Raw genomic sequence first — 21,152 nt, forward strand, 5'->3', positions numbered from 1 at the left:
ATATATATATATATGTGTGTGTGTGTATATATATATATATATATATATATATATATATATATATATATATATAAAATAAAGGAATCCTGAAGCGTTAAAAAATGTTAGTTATGTTAAACATGCTAAGTTATAAAAAAAATATGGGGTGTTTTTATTATCTACTGTGGTTGTGTTGCGCATGTGATGTTGCGGCGCGCGCCCCTCCCCAATGCAAGCTGTTGTTATTCACTATCAGATTTTAACTCGTCCGGATTGTGTGTTTTTGTGCTCGCCTGGCCTGTCTGCCTACCGCAGAGGCAGACAGCTGATGATGAGCCTCTTGGGGATATTTAAAGCCCAGAGAAAGCGGAAGCCTGGCCTGCAGTGTATTATCAGCTGAGAACTAGCTATAGCACAGTGCTGACTGCTGAACACAACAGCATATCATTAGCTAGCTAGCTAGTAATACTGCACTGTGACAAATGCTGCTTCACACACAAAGATTAAAATGACAAGAGAGGGAATTGCGAGGCTAATAGGGAGGTAATGTCTGCCGAAGGAAGACATCTGTTAGAAGAGGACGTGAGTGAATAAGGTTTGTGTATTTTTCTTTCTGTAATTTGTGTGCCAGGCGGAGGGCTAGCACCTTACTGTAGCTACAGACAGCTGGAAGCTAGCAGACAACACAGCTGTAACAAAATGTCCACGTTTATTTACTGGACAATGAATATGACCAGCAGTGGGAGGAAGGAGGATTGTAAAGAATGAAGCTAAAGGAAATGCATAAAAAGTCGGTACTTATTTTACATATGCCAAAAACGATGAAGAGCTAATTTATGCTGGTGCTAGGTGGAGGGTATTATAATATTTACAGGACTCAACCTCCTCTTTTCCAGACAGTAGTCTGTGTCAGAGCTACAACAGCTGGATGTAGCGTCACAGCTAGTCAGTAACATATATTATTCTCTTACATTTACCAGAAGCACAAACAACAATGTCTTACGTGTTTTGTTGTTTATTGTTTTGGTCTTTCCCCCTCTTATTAAGGGAACAGGAGAATCCCTTTGTTTATTTGGGTCAGAGGTTTGTTTCCTTTTTTTTTCTTTGGACCATAATGTGTACAATATCAGCCTTCAACAAAGTGTTCCTTTCATTTAAACAAACCCCATTTCATCATTTTCAGCTTATCACTATCATTTTACAGCTGTGATATTATGAATGCTATTTTGAACACAGTGTAAAATAGTAGTGATTGTTTGTTTTTTGGCCCTGAAGGCTTTAATAAACCAGTTACTATTCTGGCCAACCAATCATAAATGTACAAGTTCAAGTAAATACCCAAAATGAAACCGTAAACTGTTGAGATCCTTCCATTACAATGATCTCCTCTGTGACAGTGCAAATGAGGAGACCATTAATCTCTTTAGAAGTGGTATTTTTTATTGTTTTTGTTGAATTGCTGGTGTTATATGCATAATTCACACTTTTTCTCAATACATTGAGGCTCAAACAAGATTGTAAAATGTGAATTGTGTTAATTATTTCCAGGAGATTAATACAGTAATAATAATAATTACAAATTCCCATACATCAGCACCATCTGCTGTGGTGAACCTCCTTTTTTAGAACAACAAAGCGCCAGCAGTGTTGAGTACACAGGATTATATAAGGTTTAACAGATATGTGTACACATCTAGTTACTGAGCCAGACCTCCTGTGAACAACAACAACCCAGTGTTTACATGTTTCCAATAATCTGCCTAAAATAGTCATAAATGGGTCCACTGTGCATCTTCTGGCTTTTGCTATATGCATACTTTAATGAATAGTAGAGCCAAGGAGCTCAACATGCCTTTATATGTAAGGCCTTATTGTGTACCACTTAAAAGATGATTAAACGCCTACACATATACCAGACATGGGCTGTAAATTTCTAGTGTGTCATGTAAATCTACTGTTGAATTTCCTATCTGTGCCAGTTAGAGAAAAGCACGCTTTTTCATGCAGTATAAAAATGAAATAACAGCTGTGAAAAAACCGAGCTGTCGGCCTCTTATCTTCAGTGCGGGGTTATCTGAGGGGAGACAGCTGTTTATCAGGCTACTGCACATCGCACTCACTGATCACACTTGGTTTTCTGATGGATTGGCAGTTGCTTTGGTCAAATTGGCTCACCTCCAGACAGACGGCTTTCTTGTAAATGAACAAATGTGTTGAATTCCCATAGCAGGAAATTAGTGGTTCATGTAGAACACTGTTGAAATGCCTTGCACATGTTTTATATATGCTATTACTATCATGTTGTACTACAGTATATGTAGTCTTCTACATTTATACTGTAATTCTATATGTCCACTGTCTGATTTCTGCATTGTCATCTGTATCTCTTTGTAGAAACTAAACATCCTGACCTGTGCAGAGCAGATTTTGTATTTTCTGCTCCCTAAGTCAACCCTCTGACCCTTTACACCCTCAACTCCATCTGTACGGTCACTGGATAGACTCTGTTGCCATGACAACAGGCGGGTGTTGCCACCTGCCAGGCTCTCTGTGTGACTGTGCCAGCAGTACGGGTCTGTGGAAGAGTGTGGAAGAGGCCGGTGGTGATGGGTGCCAGGCGCACTATGTCACCCAGGTTACAGCTATCGATGGACGGCTGCTGTCGTCTGTTCTCAAACCCATGAGCGCACAAAGGTAAAGCTATCCTGGAGTAAAACAACACCACCAGAAACATCCAGAGTATAGTACAGTGCGGTAAAGATGTTTCTTATTTTATTCTGGCCTGCTTTGTTGAATATGTGAATTGTTTTCTCAGTGATGGTCCTATTTGCCGAATTTGCCATGAAGGAGGAAACAGTGAGGGTCTCCTGTCCCCATGCGACTGTACAGGGACATTGGGTACTGTGCATAAGAGCTGCTTAGAGAAGTGGCTGTCATCTTCCAACACCAGCTACTGTGAGCTCTGCCACACAGAATTCAGCATCGAGCGCCGACCTCGGCCTCTCACAGAGGTAACAAAGGTCAATGCCCTTTGCCTCGTCTGCAACAATCTCCCTGCTTTTTCTTTTTACTCTTTCGTTACTTGTGCGATAGGAAGAAAGTGAAAATATGAGAGAATGAGACTAATTCAGCCTCAGGAAATGTGAAAGAAAATTGGCTTTTTTACTTCTTATCTTTCTTCTGCTTGCTTGCTTGCTGAGTTTCCTATCATGTTATTGATCCCCTTTTTTAACTGTTGTTTTCTTACCTCAGTTTCACTCATACATTCTCCATTGGTTTTATTTTCTCTCTTTATTTCACTTATTATTCCACAGTGGCTGCGGGATCCAGGCCCTCGTAATGAGAAGAGGACATTGTTCTGTGACATGGTGTGCTTCCTGTTCATCACGCCTTTAGCAGCCATTTCAGGCTGGCTGTGTCTAAGAGGGGCCCAGGACCATCTTCAGCTGGGGAGCTGGCTGCAGGCAGTGGGCCTTATCGCCCTAACCATCGCCCTCTTCACCATCTATGTCCTCTGGACCCTGGTAAGAAATGCCTTTATAATCAAACCACTTTACAGATCAAACTGTTAAGTCAATTGCAGAACTGAAAGTGTTGATCTTAAAGGCTTTGAAAACTTGCCTTGAAATAGTAAAAATGCATGTATGATATCAGAGTTAAGTGTTTCATTAACCTTTGGCATTTCCAAATAAATTTTTCTCTACATTCAGCCATTTATAAGTCATTTTCACCATTTGTTATAATATTATCCTCTGCATTTTATCCTTTTTATTTAATGTACTGATCATGTGGATGTTCATAAAAGCTCAAAGTAAATTTATAACTCATTACATCAAAACTGAGAGCAATGACTTTTTCACCTACATGTATTATTTACTGAACTTAAAAACAAGTCATTTGTCAGACTACATGGCTTTTATTGGTGAATCCATGTTACAGAAGTTGGCAGCAGAGGTCGCGTTAACTGAAAATATTTCGTCATTGATGGATTTTTTTTTAAAATGACGGAAAATTCTGAAGGCCGTCCTTCATTTTGACAGATTAAAATACTGAGGGTAATCTACCAAAGAAAGTTTTCACACAACACTGTGAACAGAACCTGCTCGCGGTATCACTGGTCTGCCTCTCTCTTAACAAGGCATCAAAAATTCTGGAACAGCGTCCTACCTGTATAGAAGCCAACAGCACCACTGTTCACCTCTACGCTGAATACAACAGCGGTACTTCAGTCAAATGACTCACCGTTAGTTCACCTGTTGTAGACCCCCTGTCCAGTTAGTTCACCTGTAGTAGACCCCCTGTCCAGTTAGTTCACCTGTAGTAGACCCCCTGTCCAGTTAGTTCACCTGTAGTAGACCCCCTGTCCAGTTGGTTCACCTGTAGTAGACCTCCTGTCCAGTTAGTCCACCTGTAGTAGACGCCCTGTCCAGTTGGTTCACCTGTAGTAGACCCCCTGTCCAGTTGGTTCACCTGTAGTAGACCCCCCTGTCCAGTTAGTCCACCTGTAGTAGACGCCCTGTCCAGTTGGTTCACCTGTAGTAGACCCCCTGTCCAGTTAGTTCACCTGTAGTAGACCCCCTGTCCAGTTGGTTCACCTGTAGTAGACCCCCTGTCCAGTTAGTCCACCTGTAGTAGACCCCCTGTCCAGTTGGTTCACCTGTAGTAGACCTCCTGTCCAGTTAGTCCACCTGTAGTAGACGCCCTGTCCAGTTGGTTCACCTGTAGTAGACCCCCTGTCCAGTTAGTTCACCTGTAGTAGACCCCCTGTCCAGTTAGTCCACCTGTAGTAGACCCCCTGTCCAGTTGGTTCACCTGTAGTAGACCCCCTGTCCAGTTAGTTCACCTGTAGTAGACCCCCTGTCCAGTTAGTTCACCTGTGGTAGACCCCCTGTCCAGTTAGTTCACCTGTAGTAGACCCCCTGTCCCGTTAGTCCACTTGTAGTAGACCCCCTGTCTAGTTAGTCCACCTGTAGTGGACCCCCTGTCCTGTTGATGGTGAGTGTGCATATTAATCAGTCAGTGTCAAGTCTTGTGTCGTTGTTTAGCTGAACTTTAGCCAAAATTAGATGCTACTTTGCTAGTGCAAACTGTGAAGACAGCCGAGTCTCCTTAGTTATTTTGGAAAGCCCAGTAAATATGATAGCATTGATTAAACGCGGTGAAAAAAGAGGGACTGATGGATAGAGGATGAAGGACAAGCAAGGAATACGCCAGTGGCATTTGGTGTGCTATATGTACGCATTTTCTACCTTTCATGTGTTATTTGATGGCATGTCAATTTGTGCCAAGATCTCTGGTTCACATAACCCGAACCTTAACCTTCGGTGCATGGTATTTGACTTTGTGTGAACAAACACAAGGAAAGCTTATAATGTCTACAGATAACACACCAATTAAAAGTGACGTATAGAATCGAGTCGTGATATCACGTTGGTTTATCAGCCAGCAGCAACTACAGCTGCTGCATCATTGAGATGTTTTTGAATATTAAATACTACTAAATATATCTCATTATCATTAAAAAATAAAAATTTGAAATGACGGATAATGATATGTTATGACGGAATTCTTCCGATCCTGTCCATCAAAATGATGGACAATAAAAATGTCTAGCGCAGCCTCTGGTTGGCAGTGTTTCCACGTTCACTGCGGAGCCTCTGAACGTCCATATAAGCCTATGTGATGTTGCCAAAAAGCTGAAAAACTGTATTTTACCTGAATCATTTAATTGCATTGACAGGATTAGTGGCTCAGAAGTTATTAAACATTTTAGATCAGTAGATGCTTGTCATTACTGTTGGCTGTCGGCATCCACTAAAATCGGAGTGAGAATAAATGACCACAACTCTAAGAAAACCTGATGTTTGGACCATTCCTCAGGACATCTTGGCAGATCACATTTTGATTTCCATACATCTCATTAGTTCTCTCTCTAGTTCCACTCTAGCATTATACTAATGTGAACTAGTAATATTAGTTTTACATCACTGCGGCTAAATTGATTGAATCAGAAAATTAGTTAACCTTTAAATAAAGTTATCTTTGACCTTATTGGCTTATTGATTTATTGACCTTTAGTACTTTATTCACAGTTATCAACTTAGATGATCAATTTCCATGCTCACAGCATTGTCTCCCTGCAATGTGGATCTAATAGTTTATTGATTATTTGAGTCAATATCCATATCTTTGTGATTGTTGGTATTTGTATACTTTTTTAATCAGATAAAATAAGTGATGCATTATACAACCTGTCTGAACAATGTCCTGCGCACAACACGATCCAAATGAAGACTGAAATGACAAAAGAACATGAATTTATTCACTAATTCTTATTTTTTGATGAACCCTTCAGTTCAAAGTGAAAATAAAGTGAAAAAATGTATTTGAAATTATTTACTTTTTTCATTTGATTTGATGTGGAAAAGTATTTTCATAAAAGTTTTGTGAGGCACTCTAGTCTAATTAGTCATATAGATTTTGTTCCTATTTTTTAAAGAATGTATTGATTATTGCTCACCCTGATCACTAATTATCAATATGTGAGTTGTAGTTTGAAGGTGCATTATTGTCCTTGGGTATTATTTGGTCTTAATGTCTTCTGTTTTATTTGTTGGCTCTGCAGGTATCTTTCCGCTATCACTGTCAGCTGTACTCTGAGTGGAGAAGAACAAATCAGAAAGTACGTCTGCTCATTCCTGAAGCCAAGGAGTCACACTCTTCCCAGCATTCCTTGCTCTCCACTAAATTCATGAAGAAGTCTGCCAACGAGAGTATAGTATGAGATCAACTCCAGCCTTTTAAGATGTTGATTATAGCGTCGTTTAGTGTATGTGTGGGAGTGGATTCTCCAAGCGTCGCGCCTGCCAGGTGGACTTTAAAGAAGCACTCGTGGGCTTGTTTGTTGCTTCTTTTTTTTCTTTGCCCCATTTGTACTTTATTTTCACATCACACTTTTCCAAATCTCTGCTCCCGTGGGTGCTTTCATGAGCACATCTGTCTCATGCTGGTCACTGACCGAGCTTATGCAAAGGCACCGAAGAATGAAACAGCACAGTGACATGTGCAGAGACCTTCACAAAGGCATGGGGGTAGTCTTAATATGGTTGTAATGACATTAGCTCACAGTGATTGTGGAATAAGAAATGCTAAAACTAATGTGTTTAGTGGACTAATGATTGTTCTGCAGTTCATCAGTGGTCCACAAATAACTGTGTGCAGCGGATCCATTCACTGCTGTGGTTCAATAATGACAGATACATGTCATATCTGGGAATGCACTTACCTACGTAGACCCTGCACAACATTGCCCTTTGTGCAGTAATTATTGTGTGATATTCTATTAATCTGTTATGGAAAAATGACAAGATTGGAGTTTTACCTAATTTACATTTCAAAATCCAGATATGGAATATGTTGAAATGAAACCTTTTTAATTTTAACACAAGCCTTTTAGAGTCCTCTCCTCTATGAAGGGGCGTCGGTAAAACAGTAAAACCAGAGATTGTGCAATAAAACACTGTGGACATGGAGGCTTTAGCAGCATTCAAAGAAGCCTCCGTCAACATGCACAGGTCTGCATGCAAGCACTGTTAATATTTCTTTGGAAAAGTTTTTTTTTTTTTTTAACTGTTAATGTATTGTAAAGTCATTTTTAAACCACTTAAGAATGAACAGATTTACTATTCCTACCGACGTAGGCTTTAAGTGTCCTCGTAGAGGTTCTTGTACTATCAGCACTTAACAAGTAGGTCTTTATATTTATATCGATCAGCTGAAAACTCCATCAAAAGAGCTTTTAGAGGAACATTTTCAAGTGTTGTTTGGTGGTTGGTGCAGTGTAACTTATGCATCCTTCTAATGGCCTGTTGAAGTATCTGATTATTAGCTTTTTCTTGTGTGTATTTGGTTTTGAAATAATACACATCACTGTATGTGTGTGTTTTCATGATAACATCAAGAATCAGGGACATGGAAACTTCCTGCAAGCTTTTATTATTGAAGTGACATGTACAATTATTTCTCAGATGGAGATTATTTTCTGTGCTGTTCCCAGTCACGCAGACGTAAAGATCACCCACCAATGACTGTTAGGGTGGATCTGTTATGCACAAAGGCCAAATGTGAGGACAGCTCTGTTCCGTTTTTTTAAGCAGGCCAATTAATGCTTATGTGCTTTTCTTTGTCTATTTTAGTGTCCACTTGGATGTCGTCTCTTTAGGGAGTAACTTTGCCCTCATGACATTTTGATGTTACAGACCAGTCTCAGTTGAAACTCTCTGTTGTGGATGTTCAGGAGCACACTCACTCATTCTGTACGTAGTAGTTTGGTGCAATTTCTAAAGGCCTCTCTACCAGTGAGACGGGGTGGTGTTTTTGTCTGCTTCTCGTTTCTCATAGTGGCAGAAAAACAAACTCAGGTCTTACTGGCTGAGTCAAACCGTGGTCAAATTCATCTAGTTTCCTTCATTCCATTAACTTGAAACGGTTAATTGTTACCGTTTACGTACTGTGGGATTTCCCCAGACAAAGCAGGCTGAAGATGAACACTTCAGGACTTCATAAAAGAGAATATTTTTGACTCTAATGGCTAATTTTCATTAATGGTGATCACAGTAATCATTGTCATACTATGATTAGAGTTTGTTTTCGATGTGATTTTTCTCTTAGATAGACCCGTTCATTTACAGTGGTATTCAATATTGATTCAGTATATAATCGTATTTCACCTATGGCTTACAGGGGCCAAAAGTCTGTATTTTATGCACAATTTTAAGCCTTTTATTTATGATACATTTGCTTTATAACAATCAGGTTTGACCAGTATTTTAGTTGAAGTAAGTTACGATAATGTCACAGATTGTGATGTGTTAAGAACCATGTTTCTGTTTGACTGCTGACAGTGTGGCATTAAATTTACCTGTATTTGTCACATTATTTTCTTTCTCGGCTTCTTGTTGACACTATTGCTACTGTTTTCCTCATTTGGCTTCTGGTGGGTTGATGCTGCCCCAGTTAATCATTTGTTTGTGTTTTTAACTGATCTCAAAACAAAGGATTAGATCCTGCAATACTACACCCGGGGTTTGTCTGCTTTACAGGCTTATGAGTCACTCGATCATCAGTGTGTTTATCGTTTGTTATCAACCAGGCTTTACCCCATGAAGTGTCAGGGGAAGTGATGAAAAAAACAAAACAAAAAAAAACAGGTGCAGCCATCTCACAGTATGTGAGGAAAAGAAACAACAGAATTTTTAGTAAATTCTGCAAAAGAAGGAAGTTTATTTTCTGAACTGCTCCATTAAACCGGTCATGACATTTCCAGAGGTTTTTCTAGTATTAATACACAATACAATCCATAAAGGGATTTTTTAACACACTATTTAGATGTCAATGTTACTCATATTTTGTTAACTAACATTTTGTAGTCTTTACATATTTTCTGGGGTGGGTATGATGATTAATATGTATCATTTGTAATTTCTGTTGCAATTCAGAAGTATTCACATTTTTTAAATACTGCGATGTTGTATAAAGAACGATGTCTTCACCAAAATACTGGTACCTGCGATCAGCCAAGAAATGTTTGCAAAGCAAATAAAACATAACAATGACTGAATGGTTGAACCATCCTTTGACTCATTTCTTTCCTCTGTTCAGTATCTGTTAATGGAGATCACTGGCTGTCTGTTCTGTGGTGTCGAAAATATTTTCAAGATTACAGTTTGAAATGCTCTAGTTTGTATGATACAGCTGTTTACAGATCCTCCTCAGTCCATCTAGGATAAGACGTCATCACTATCCGTCTATTTTTGACTGTATGCATCATTAATCCTGATGGAAAAACAAGTGCTGATGTGCAGATGAGAGACACATGTAAAATCAAATCCCTCTCAACTACTGGCTACTGTACAGCTGGTTAAATCTCATCATCCCATCCATGGCACTAAAGCAGCTTAGTTTATGGTGTGACACGGTGCGTTCATGTACAAAATGCCTCGAAGCCTGAAATCATACATTAGTTGCTACCTTAAGGACAATGAAAAAAGCCATTTGTCCAATTAAATGTTCATCTGTCAAACCTATACAACCAGATTCCCTTCAGCTAAATACATTATTTACCCTTTGAAAGACATTTTGGCATCTACTTAAGACAGAATATTAAAATTAGCTTTGCAGCTTCAGTAAATAAAACTACAATACCTACATAAGGGTAGATTTTAGGACTTTGTAAGTAAACCCCATACCATGACAAGAGAAGCATCAGATATATATTAAAAAAAAAAAAAGATTTCCTTGTAATACATAAAAACACAACTTTTGTCAAGAATTTTATTGTAAATTTATACAGTTTTAACTGAAAGTAAAACGATGACAACTTAAGCCAAATATACTTCAATAAATACATAATGAGGATATTTTTGGCATGATAACTTAACTGATGTAAGAAGAATGCAAGAACCGCACTGTCAGATGCATAATACTGTTTCACCAGGTTGGACTGACTGCCTGTAGTTTATTTACACAGCACCATCTAGTGGTAACCACCGAAATGTTCCACTACCTCCACATACAGGACAGTGTCTAAGGAGAGTTCAAACAACTTCATAGGCGTCGCCATGACAGCGGCGGCTGTCTCGTCCCTGCATCGAAGGAACCTTCACATTTACTCCGTGAGCAACGCGACTGAACAAGTGACATAAAGGCTTCTGGAAGTTTTGTTTCATGGCAGAAGAGAAGAGCACAAGTGAGTTGAAAAGAACTTTATAAAACAGAGTAAAAGAAACAAAGGAGGGGAAATAAAGGACAGAGTGACAAAGGCGTTGACCGTGAGCAGAGCTACGGAAACAGAAAGTGCACAGGTGATGTGATGTCGAGGTGGATTCAGAGACGTGGTGTAGGAGGAGGACAGAGTGTCATGGGTGGGTGTCACAGGTTCTGGCAACACTGCAGTTTGTTGCCCTTCTGCCCATCAGTGGTTGGTGGGACACTGATGTCCACAACGTTGTTTCCTGGAGACTCATCGTGTGCAGATCTGTCTGCTATCTGCTTCTGTGATACGATACGGTAGATTTCTGCAGAGGGGGAAAAAAAAGAAAAAGCTGAAGTTTTAATTTGCCTAAAACGTTCATAGATCTGTAGAGGTAACTTTAACATGCAGTAGGTTGTTGTGGTATTAAAATACTCTCAAAGAGGAAATTACCAATTAATTCATTGTAGTTTGAGACCAGCTCTAAATGTAAAGTGTCATGAGATGACTTTTGTTATGATGTGGTGCTACATAAATAAAGTATGACTGATTAATTGATTGATAGTTAAAGTCAAAGTATGCAACATTTTCCTTAAAAACACCTCACAGACTCTTACAACAATAATCCTCTTCTGTCATCACCTCTGACTACAGCTGAGTGATATGGTAAAAAAAAATTATTTCCATTCAATGCTATGGACAATTTATCATTTTATTATTTTTTTTTTCCAGCTACATGAATTGAGGACAAAACTAATACTCTGTTTACTTCCGCTGTATTCCATATGTGACAGAGGAAACATTAAAAGCAACAAGATTGTAACTATTGGCATTTGTAAGATGCAATCAGGCTGCATATTGAACTTTTGTTAAGCAAGAAAGGTCTCCGGAGGAAGAATGTCAATTGTGATGTAAGTCAATTTTTGATTTTTTCCCCAGGATGTTTCTGGACGTTTACTTACAGGCATTCAGTTTGTATCTACAACCAGCTGATAAAAGTATCACAGCATGTGTTGGTGGAACCATATAAAAACATCTCTGTCCACTTTCTGCACAGTTCTGTCTGAGAGACAAAACTCTGGACTAAGAACACACGTGTACACAGAAATTTCAGTTTATCGCCACTAACAGATCTGTCAGCAACACACAGCAGACATGAAGAATCTTTCAACTGAATATTTTTACCTCCGCCAAGGAGGTTATGTTTTTGTCGGTGTTGGTTTGTCTGTCTGTCTGTCTGTGTGCAAGATAACTCAAAAAGTTATGGACGGATTTGGATGAAAATTTCAGGAAATGTTGATACTGGCACAAGGAACAAATGATTACATCTTGGTGGTGATTGGGGGTGGGGCAGTGATCTGCCTTGGCAGAGGTCTGCGTTCTCCGAGTGCTGCTAGTCTTAGAAAGGTTTAAGTAGAATTCTGCAAAGGTAGGGGTGTGTTTATTTGTGTGGTGAAAAAGTCACTATTGTGATACAATCAGGAAATAATGTTTTATTTTCATATTTCATTCTCTACACCTACTCAGTCTGTTGCTAATTCAACCATCACTCGTTTCCTCTTTTGAGAGGAAGAGGAGGGAACAATTTTCACACAAGTTGCTCTCTTTACAAACTCAAGCCTCAAAAGTGTTAAATACTTTTCCTGTAAGTCCTTTTAAAAGTAGCCTCTTGTGTTACCAACAGTACTTTTTTAAAGAACTGGCTCAATTCAACTCTACTTGGCCTTTTCAGCTCGTACTTTTGTTGGCATCACATCCACTGACAGGAAAGGGATACTGTTACTGTGTCATGACTGTACAGGACCGGATAGAACCAACCCACTTTTAAAAGGGCCCTGTCACTCCACAATACTTCAGTACATGCACTGTAACTTGTATTTAGTCTGGTCTCTTGCTGAAACATACTTTGTCCTCTAACTACAATTAACAGCCACATGCAGAGAATCAGGAATGGGACCGAGACAGAACAGTTTCAATATTATGACCAACAAGACTGAGGTGATACTATCTGCAGTGGAAAAGAAAGTATCTGGTACCAAGAGGAAACGCAGTCAAGTAAATCGAGTCGTGTGTCAGTATCATGTGATGGAAAGGGAGTGTCTTCACAGATAGGTGTTGACAAACCTCCCAAAATACACAGAAGATATCAAAATATGAGGGTGTGAGGATGTATCGACCTGTTCAAGAACATGACACATCCATAAAAACCTTGTTGCACTAATATTAAATCCTAATGTGAAGGTTTACTGTACTGTGTCTTGCTGTTCCTACCTGTTAAAATGTTCTTAAAGGCTTCTTCTACATTTGTGGAGTCCAGCGCTGATGTCTCAATAAATGAGAGAGTGTTTTTTTCTGGAAGACAAAAAAAAAAGAGCACAAAACATTTTAATTACAAGGTAACCTATCCACAAAATTATCTCACTTACTTTATTAATTAATCATTCATTTGTAGATGAATTATTCGTATTTCAGTGTTTCACCTGCGAAGGCCCGGGCCTCGTCAGTGGGTACTGCTCGGAGGTGGCGGAGGTCGCTCTTGTTTCCAACTAACATGATGACGATGTTGTTGTCAGCGTGGTCCCTCAGCTCCTTCAGCCAGCGTTCCACGTTCTCATACGTCAGGTGCTTGGCGATGTCGTACACGAGGAGAGCCCCAACTGCCCCTCGGTAATACCTGGTCAAAAGAAACCAATGACAGCAGAAGATCAGGAAGTATGGCCTAGAGAAGTATAGTCCATTTGTAACAGACATGTAAAGCAATCACTTTTAATAACTTGGAACAAAAACACTGAGTGAACAAGTAATGATTAAAACAATGTACTACTATCTTTATAAGAATCTGTCACCTCTTGTGCCCTTCCACAGGCAGTTTTTGTTTACTTGTGAAATTGCATTTATTTATAGGTATTTGAGACTACTTTGCAGCTAAAAGATAATCTTTAAAGTGTTCCATACTTACATTTGATATTTCATAAACTAATATTTATTTAAGCCTTGTTTGTGAGTACAAATAAAACAGTTCTACTTTCATAGATTATGTTTGAGTTTGATGTTTTTGACCATACTCACATTTTAAGTCTGTTTTTTTTTTGCAACTCCATCTTAAAAATTACTTCTATTTACCTTTCTACCTTTTATATTCTGTTATGTGCTCATTGGAAAGTCTGCACAATGGTTAAAAAAATTAAGAGAAAAATTATTTAATATGTGTAAAAACATTAACATTTAGTAAGAAGTATTGCTTTCACTGTGGTATTTTTACATAAACTATTTAGTTGCTGAATATAGAGGACACATTCTATATTGTGGTATATATTTATATGACACGACAATTTTTGGTCATCAAGGTTCAACAGAAACATGCAAAACCTCATTAGCTAAACTCACGCTGAGGTAATTGCTCTGTAGCGTTCCTGTCCAGCTGTGTCCCAAATCTGAGCCTTTATCGTCTTGCCGTCCACCTGAATGCTGCGGGTGGCAAACTCCACCCCGATGGTGCTCTTGCTCTCCAGGTTGAACTCATTTCTTGTGAACCGGGACAGTAAATTACTCTTCCCCACTCCTGAGTCTCCAATAAGTACGACTACAATTAAAAGAAGAAGAAATGTGAGCACTCAGGGCTTAACAATCAACATAAATGCAACTTTAATTAAAATACCCTTACACGGTTTTATCCTGATATATTTTTACTGTTGATAACCTACTTTGCCTTTCATATACTACGTAATACACCTCAAATGAGATAAGTTTGAGGTCACTTCAGTACATTATCAGTATATTTAATTTCCAATGACACAATTATCAACAATATTGACATTATGCATTTAAAAGCATATCAACTGATGCTCTGTGGCCTGGATATTGCACAGTCACGGTGAGTTTAAATCACAAAGTGCTGACTTTTCTCTACAGCAGCTTTCTTTCCTACAGAGAAAACCTTATAAGACTTTGCCCTGCTGGGAATCATGCAGGAAAAAGCTGTCAGAACCTCCTCTCTGGGAAATCTGAGTCAACACTTTCTCAAGGTCTCTGCTCCTGTGCTGTTGGAAGGAGTCATCATTATCTCCAATCGATTGTTTGCACTTAGAGCAGCAACAGAAAACCTGAGTACACATATTAGCGCTTTTCAGCTGTGTTTTTAATACTGATCCCAATATATATATATATATATATATATATATATATATATATTTGCTGAGGATCTAAATCAGATGGGTTTTTAGGTCTAGTTTTATTACTTATTGTTTATTACTATTATTGCAAATCGAAGTGGAAGGTTAATAAAAATGAACCATACTTTATCAGACCCTCATCTAATAAAAATCAAACATCATCATGGTAGAAATGGTGCTTTTTCTGAAACAAACAGCCTTAAAAAGGCCTGTCATGCGTTAAAAACATGTCACAGTAACCTATCTCTTGGTTGAAAAAGAGGAAAACTAGCTAGAACAAAACCAGAGGCCACAGTTGAGTTACATCTTCAGTTTCCTCCTTTTGGCTACAGGTTTGGACCACAACCCCACTACACAAAACTGCAGCTTCCCTTCTATTTTAATAATCAGACTTCAATTAACTGAACGAAATAAAGATGCCATTGTCAATCCAGCTGTTCACAAATGTGTTATGGCTAGTTAAGGTAATCTACTTGTCTTCAATGACAGCAAAGTTCATTTTGATTGCAGCTAAAGTGAGGCTAATCGCTCCACCCAAATGAGCAGCTACTAGCTTGCACTGCTAATTCCTCATACGCCTTTTACTTTTTGTAGAGATAATGAGGCAACACACACTGACAGCAGCAAGCCTTGACACAATTAAGGCCTCAAACGGGACATGTGTGGCAGCTAACATGTGTTTATTTAAGCAGAAAACTCAATACCAAACGCTGTTAGGAAAGCCAGTTTTGCTAGCTCCAATTAGCTGCCCTCACCAGCTGACATTAACTACCCACTGACGTTAACACGGTTAGCAGCGTGCTAACCTCAGCCCGTTGTTTATCCAGGTAACAGCAAACACAGACACAAATGGGCAGCATCTGTCCAGTTTACCTTTAAACAAGAAGTCATATTCATCGTCTCTGTTCCCCATTGTTTAATATGATCACCTCTCTGAGATTGCGGTGATTTCAGGAATTCCCTCTCTTCCCAGACCCAGCCACAGTGTTGCGCAAAAATGACAGCAGACAGTGCGCATGTACGCCGCGCGGTCATGTGACCTGTGTGTCTTCAGGCACAGTGGGCTATCTGAGTGTTCTACTGTGTCAGGGGTGTCAAACTCAGTTTAGTTCAGGGGCCACATTCAGCTAAATTTGGTCTTAACTTGATTGATTGATTGATTGATTGATTGATTGATTGATTGATTGATTGATTGATTGATTGATTGATTGATTTCGAACATGAATGTCAAACAGAAGAAAATAAATAAACAAAACACTTAAACATAAGACCTATAATACATATTCAAAAAGGAGTAAGAAGAAGTACAACTTATAAACTCCCACCCCTTCTCCTTATATAATTAATAACAATAATAACTTTCCTCGTCTAATTATATCTATACACTATGCCATAATTTGACTGATACTTACCAGTAAATAATTAGGTTTCTGGCTTTATATTATTATGAACAAATATAATATGATTTACATAAACACATGATACAATAACACATATATGTCTATACATATTCATACACAGATCTATATATCCATACTATGGAAGTAAATCTGTCTCATCAGATTTTGAATTATAAAAGCCATTGAATATCTAGTGCTGATTTTTTTTGCTCTGAAATTAAGTAGCTGATTTTTTTTTTTTTTCCACTGAAATGAAGTATTTGAATTTTTTGGCTCTGAATTCAACTATGTTCATAAATTTTGAATAAAAAATATTCAGAAGCAAAAAATTCAGATGCAAAAAATTCAACTTTTTTTTACTGTGGAGTAGCCCCTACAATATACTTTCCTTGGCAAAGTACCCCCAGTTCTAGCTTCATCATTTTTGATTGAAAAAAAAATAAGCAAAGTTTGTTCCCATGCCAAAGGTGTCTGTTTATATTTTCAGAACTTTGTAAACAAACAAACAAACATATATTCAACTGTAATAAATAAATATTAATACATTTTCTGAAGTAAATTTTGTGCTATAAAATATAAGTGCCCTCTTTCATTGATAAGAAAAAGAAATACATTGGTCAATAATTAATAAATGAACCTTTCATCAACAAAAAATTATTATTTAACTACTCAAATAAACTAATTTTGAACAATATAAAATAGAAATGTTCTTAAAATGTTACCAAAACTTAAACAAGTTGATTAACAATAAAACAATTATATGAATGTATTTATTGTGTTTTACATTTCAGCATTAATTCTTATTATTTATTTTGTATTTGGTACATGACGACTTATTTAATGTATTTTTCCCAAAACATTTCAAGTACCCCCTGGGGTTAGGGTTAGGGTTAGGGTTGGGGTAGGCTATATGGTGTTTGTATATATGGGTCACCAGTTCTGTTCTCCGGACCAGTATGGGAATTGTTGTTTGATGTGCCCTTGAGTAAGGCACTCAACCCCTCATTTGCTCCTTTGGTGCCTGACATGGCAGCCCACTGCTCCTAGTCTGCAGTGTATGGTGTGTTCCTGCATGTTCGGTAGAGGTTCAGTTCCACTGTGCGTTGCATGTCCATGTGTATATAATATCCTACCATATACCATATAATGCACATTTCGGCCCCGCCCCGTGTCCGTCCCATCGATGTCCATCCAATCGATGTTGCAACACAGGACGCGGGAGGGCATTTGGATGCAATGCCACTGCTGCACCACAGGAGGGCGGTATGGCACCACGGGTACAATGCTGCAAGTACCGACAAATAAACATTCTTAATTCTTGTGTGAATGAAATTATAGAGTAAAATTCCTGGTCTGCTCACAGTATAGAAAAAAAAACATGTTAAATAACCCTTTAAGACCTACATCTGATCCTGTTGGAATGTCATCCTTCAAATGTCTGTGTAAATTCTCATTTTCCCAGGTAATCATTCATCCTTGGGATTTCAAAGTTCAGCTGGACCAGTTTTTGTTCCCTCCTCCAAGAATCTTTTTCAGTTCAGTTTAACTTTGACAAGACCCCAAGGATACACTCATTCAGCTTTTCTCTCTGCAAGCCTTTCCTAAGTGATTTATTTCTATCTATTGTCCTTTTTTCCTCTGTAGTTTTCACTGAGGAACAGGTGTTTCCCTGTATTTAATAACTTACAGATATTCATAACAGGTTATTAAATTGGAGCAGAAAACAATAAAAGGACTTTTTCAACAAAACATCTGAACATAAAAACAAGTGTCTAGTTAAACAACATGGGTTTTATTGATCAGCATTTCCATGTTGCTGAGAAGCCAAGAAACTGCATTTCACCTGGATTATTGAATCATCATGATATGATTAGCGGTTGAACAGTTGTGAAACATTTCAGACCCATAGATGGGCAATTGTTCAGGTCTTTGAGGGTTAACAAAAGGGAGACCAAGAACGGTTTTATTACTTTTTAATGCACTGATATCTCCCTAAATACAAACTTTTATCCAATGTACCTACTTTAACTTAGGTAGGGTAAAAATGACAAAGTTCTGCAAGAATATCACAGACATTATAAGTAAATATCAAATGAATGGTGCTCCTCTGTTACAATCTGTTCCAATAAAAGTGTAATGGAGATAAAAGAAACAAAAAGCACATCATCCATATCATGCATCAACAGGTAAAACAGAGGTAAACTGAAATAAAAGCAAAACAAAATTAGTACCAGTGCATTAGAACAGAAGTCATCAACAGTATCTATGCATAGTAAATACTGCAACTAGGATTGTTTTGACAGATACTGAAGTAATGAGATATGAAAGACAATTTGTTTTGTTTTTTTGTAAAATTGACCATATGTTTTCTGCTGCATGTAGAATGTGATTTGTAGGTTGTAACTATGCTTCATATAGAATGGCTTTTTATGGTACATTTTAATGTTAACCGTGTGTGGATATTCGGAAAAACTAAAAGTGTTAACCATCATCCAGCTTGTTGTATTAACACAGTGGCTTGAATTTAGCAGGGGAGACATGCACACACATTTTGCATGAAAAACTACAGGTTCATCTAAATTTGGGTCATGAGATTTTTGCATTTGTTATAGTATAAAGGGAAATACAGTAAAATATAGTAACATAGAAATATAGTAAAATATAAAGTACTTTACAACAAATTCCATTTATTTTCTGTAGGATCCATATGTGTGTTTACAGCCTGGAATTTCGGTATGTGCACTGAAATGACCACATGAATCCTGTCTTATCCCAGACTGGTGGAGGATTTGATGTAAAAGCTCTCCAGTGTAACACCTGGTTTCTCATATTTAACCCTTTCATGCATACTGGTCACTACAGTGGACAGTTATTCTCCAGCTGTTCTCTTGTATATTAATGGGTTTTGTTGTTTTAGTTTCACATCAGCCAACACAGTGGACACCTACGCATCATCTCATACCCTGACATTCATACCATTACTATAACTTTGCTGTTCTTGATAAACCTGATCTGCAGTGACATGTTTTAGTGTAAATCAATTGTTATTTATTAGACAAAGAGGTTTTTATTTTGCATATTATCTCCATGAAGTGAGTAAATACTAGCATTAGAATATGTTAAAATGTGAGAAGACATCAGATTAGCCGCATTAAAAATGTTTTTATTTCATTGTTTTCATATCACTTTCTGATATTGGGTTTTAAACACAAGTTTCTTTACTTCAAAAATTAAATGCATGGATATTTTTGTAACTCTACAGAAAAAAAAAAAACTTGATCACTTTGTCTTTTTTATGCCTAAGGAGGAGTAAAAACACTCAAGAAAAAAATCTTGACAAAGGTTCTCATAATTCATGCATGAAAGGGTTAATGTCAGTTATTATAGCTTGAAATTATTGAGGCCTACAGAGGCAACACTGCACTAATACTATGAGGGCACTGTAGATGAGAATCAAGCCAGACCAGACACCCACAGATGTCAGTCTTCATCAACATCCCTGGTGCTGCAGACTGAATATCAGAACCAGAATCAGCTTTATTGGCCAAGTATATGAACACATACAAGGAATTTGGCTTCGTTTTTGTTTTTTTGTTGTTTTTTTTTTACATTGCTGCATTTTACATGCAGTTCTGACATGAACTCAGACAACATGTGGACCTAGACATAATGTTGACAAACATTCGACTGGAGACAGAGACAACAATGGGTTGAGATTTACGGTGATAATGTAATATGTACAAAGTGCAAATTGGAGTTTTTATACAGTACGTGGATGTGTAGATCCGGTTTATTTAGAATATATGTTTATGTATATATTATTTACAGTGGGATTTACATTGTAATATGTACAGAAAGTGCAAACTGAAGTTTTCATACAGTGAGTGGATGTGCACAGGAATAAACTCTATAAAAATATATATTTATGTATGTATTATTGTAGTGCAGATAGAGTTTTTTGTGTGAATATGTGTGTGTCAGCAGGGGGAGCTGTCTGTCTCCACATCTATTAACTTATCATTGAGTTCTCACACAGCTTCTCTGAAACCAAATGCACCGTACACTTGATTAGGTGCGAATAGCAGAATCCGTCATCCCTATGATTTAATTTTCATGTCAGAGCTGTTGAATTACTGTAAATGCTTAAGGTGACACTTTGTGAAAACACCCATTTCCCAAATCACACCTGGCAAATATCTTGAAATTGTTTGTTCTGATCTAGATTAGAACTGCACTGTTTGATTAGCCAGAGGTAAGGGCAAAACAGAATGAAAAAAATAACCAATAGTAGTGCTTCACAATGTTTAATGGACATCATACCACACAGAACCACAGCAGGATGCACCCGCTGTCTCTCTAGAACAGGGGTGTCAAACTCATTTTGGTTCAGGGACCATATTTAGCCCAATTTGATCTCAAACAGGCCAGACCAGTAAAATAATGACTTAATAACCTATAAATAATGACAAATCCAAGTTTTTCTTTTTGTTTTAGTACAAAAAATAAATAAATAAATAAATAAATAAATTATGAAAATATTCACATTTTACAGAAAGGATGTGAATAACCTGAAAAAACAGATATTTCATTTGAAAAATTAGTGCAATTTTAACAATACTATGACTCAACTTATTATTTATACATGTACATTTCCACACAGTGTTACATAAATATTTGGTAACAGCCATAATATTGTTAAAATTTTGGAGTTTGGAACTAAAATTTGAACAATTTCTAAATTATTACATCTTTTATTATTAACACAACTACAGATCACAGTGGATCTATAAACATACAAAACATTTAGTAACAGGCAGAATACTGTTAAAACTGCACATTTCAGGTTGTTCA

General features: G+C 37.7%; 2 protein-coding genes across 3 annotated transcripts; one reads left to right on the forward strand and one right to left on the reverse strand.

Moving 5' to 3' along the window:
- The first annotated feature begins 180 nt into the window (after positions 1-180).
- marchf2 (membrane-associated ring finger (C3HC4) 2) lies at positions 181-9,609 on the forward strand. Of its 2 annotated transcripts, none has more exons than XM_030132335.1 (5): positions 181-574; positions 2,374-2,673; positions 2,795-2,999; positions 3,294-3,503; positions 6,605-9,609. In XM_030132335.1, exons 2-5 carry the CDS (start codon positions 2,492-2,494, stop codon positions 6,761-6,763), a joined length of 756 nt encoding a protein of 251 aa, XP_029988195.1. In that variant the 5' UTR covers positions 181-574; positions 2,374-2,491; the 3' UTR covers positions 6,764-9,609. The 2 variants fall into 2 exon arrangements, with proteins under 2 accessions (XP_029988195.1, XP_029988196.1); XM_030132336.1 differs by having other exon boundaries at positions 183-574; positions 2,795-2,990.
- A 688-nt stretch (positions 9,610-10,297) lies between these two features.
- Positions 10,298-15,918, reverse strand: LOC115418040 (ras-related protein Rab-11B). The gene is made up of 5 exons (XM_030132342.1): positions 15,775-15,918; positions 14,117-14,312; positions 13,210-13,403; positions 13,001-13,081; positions 10,298-11,054 (listed from the first exon to the last, which is right to left on the reverse strand). The coding sequence occupies exons 1-5, from the start codon at positions 15,812-15,814 to the stop codon at positions 10,909-10,911; spliced, it is 657 nt and encodes a 218-aa protein (XP_029988202.1). The 5' UTR covers positions 15,815-15,918; the 3' UTR covers positions 10,298-10,908.
- Between the last annotated feature and the right edge of the window lie 5,234 nt (positions 15,919-21,152).

The sequence above is a fragment of the Sphaeramia orbicularis genome, chromosome 4, assembly GCF_902148855.1.
Source record: "Sphaeramia orbicularis chromosome 4, fSphaOr1.1, whole genome shotgun sequence".
Classification (NCBI taxonomy): Eukaryota; Metazoa; Chordata; class Actinopteri; order Kurtiformes; family Apogonidae; genus Sphaeramia; species Sphaeramia orbicularis.

Bases quoted from the DNA above. Each gene is read 5' to 3' on its own strand.
- marchf2 (XM_030132335.1), top strand. From the start codon at position 2,492: ATGACAACAGGCGGGTGTTGCCACCTGCCAGGCTCTCTGTGTGACTGT. The intron at 2,674-2,794 runs GTAAAGCTATCC...TTGTTTTCTCAG, and splicing joins AAACCCATGAGCGCACAAAG to TGATGGTCCTATTTGCCGAA. The intron at 3,000-3,293 runs GTCAATGCCCTT...ATTATTCCACAG, and splicing joins CTCTCACAGAGGTAACAAAG to TGGCTGCGGGATCCAGGCCC.
- LOC115418040 (XM_030132342.1), bottom strand. From the start codon at position 15,814: ATGGGGAACAGAGACGATGAATATGACTTCTTGTTTAAAG. The intron at 14,313-15,774 runs GTAAACTGGACA...TTTTAATTGTAG, and splicing joins ATATGACTTCTTGTTTAAAG to TCGTACTTATTGGAGACTCA. The intron at 13,404-14,116 runs GTGAGTTTAGCT...TCTTTTGACCAG, and splicing joins TACAGAGCAATTACCTCAGC to GTATTACCGAGGGGCAGTTG.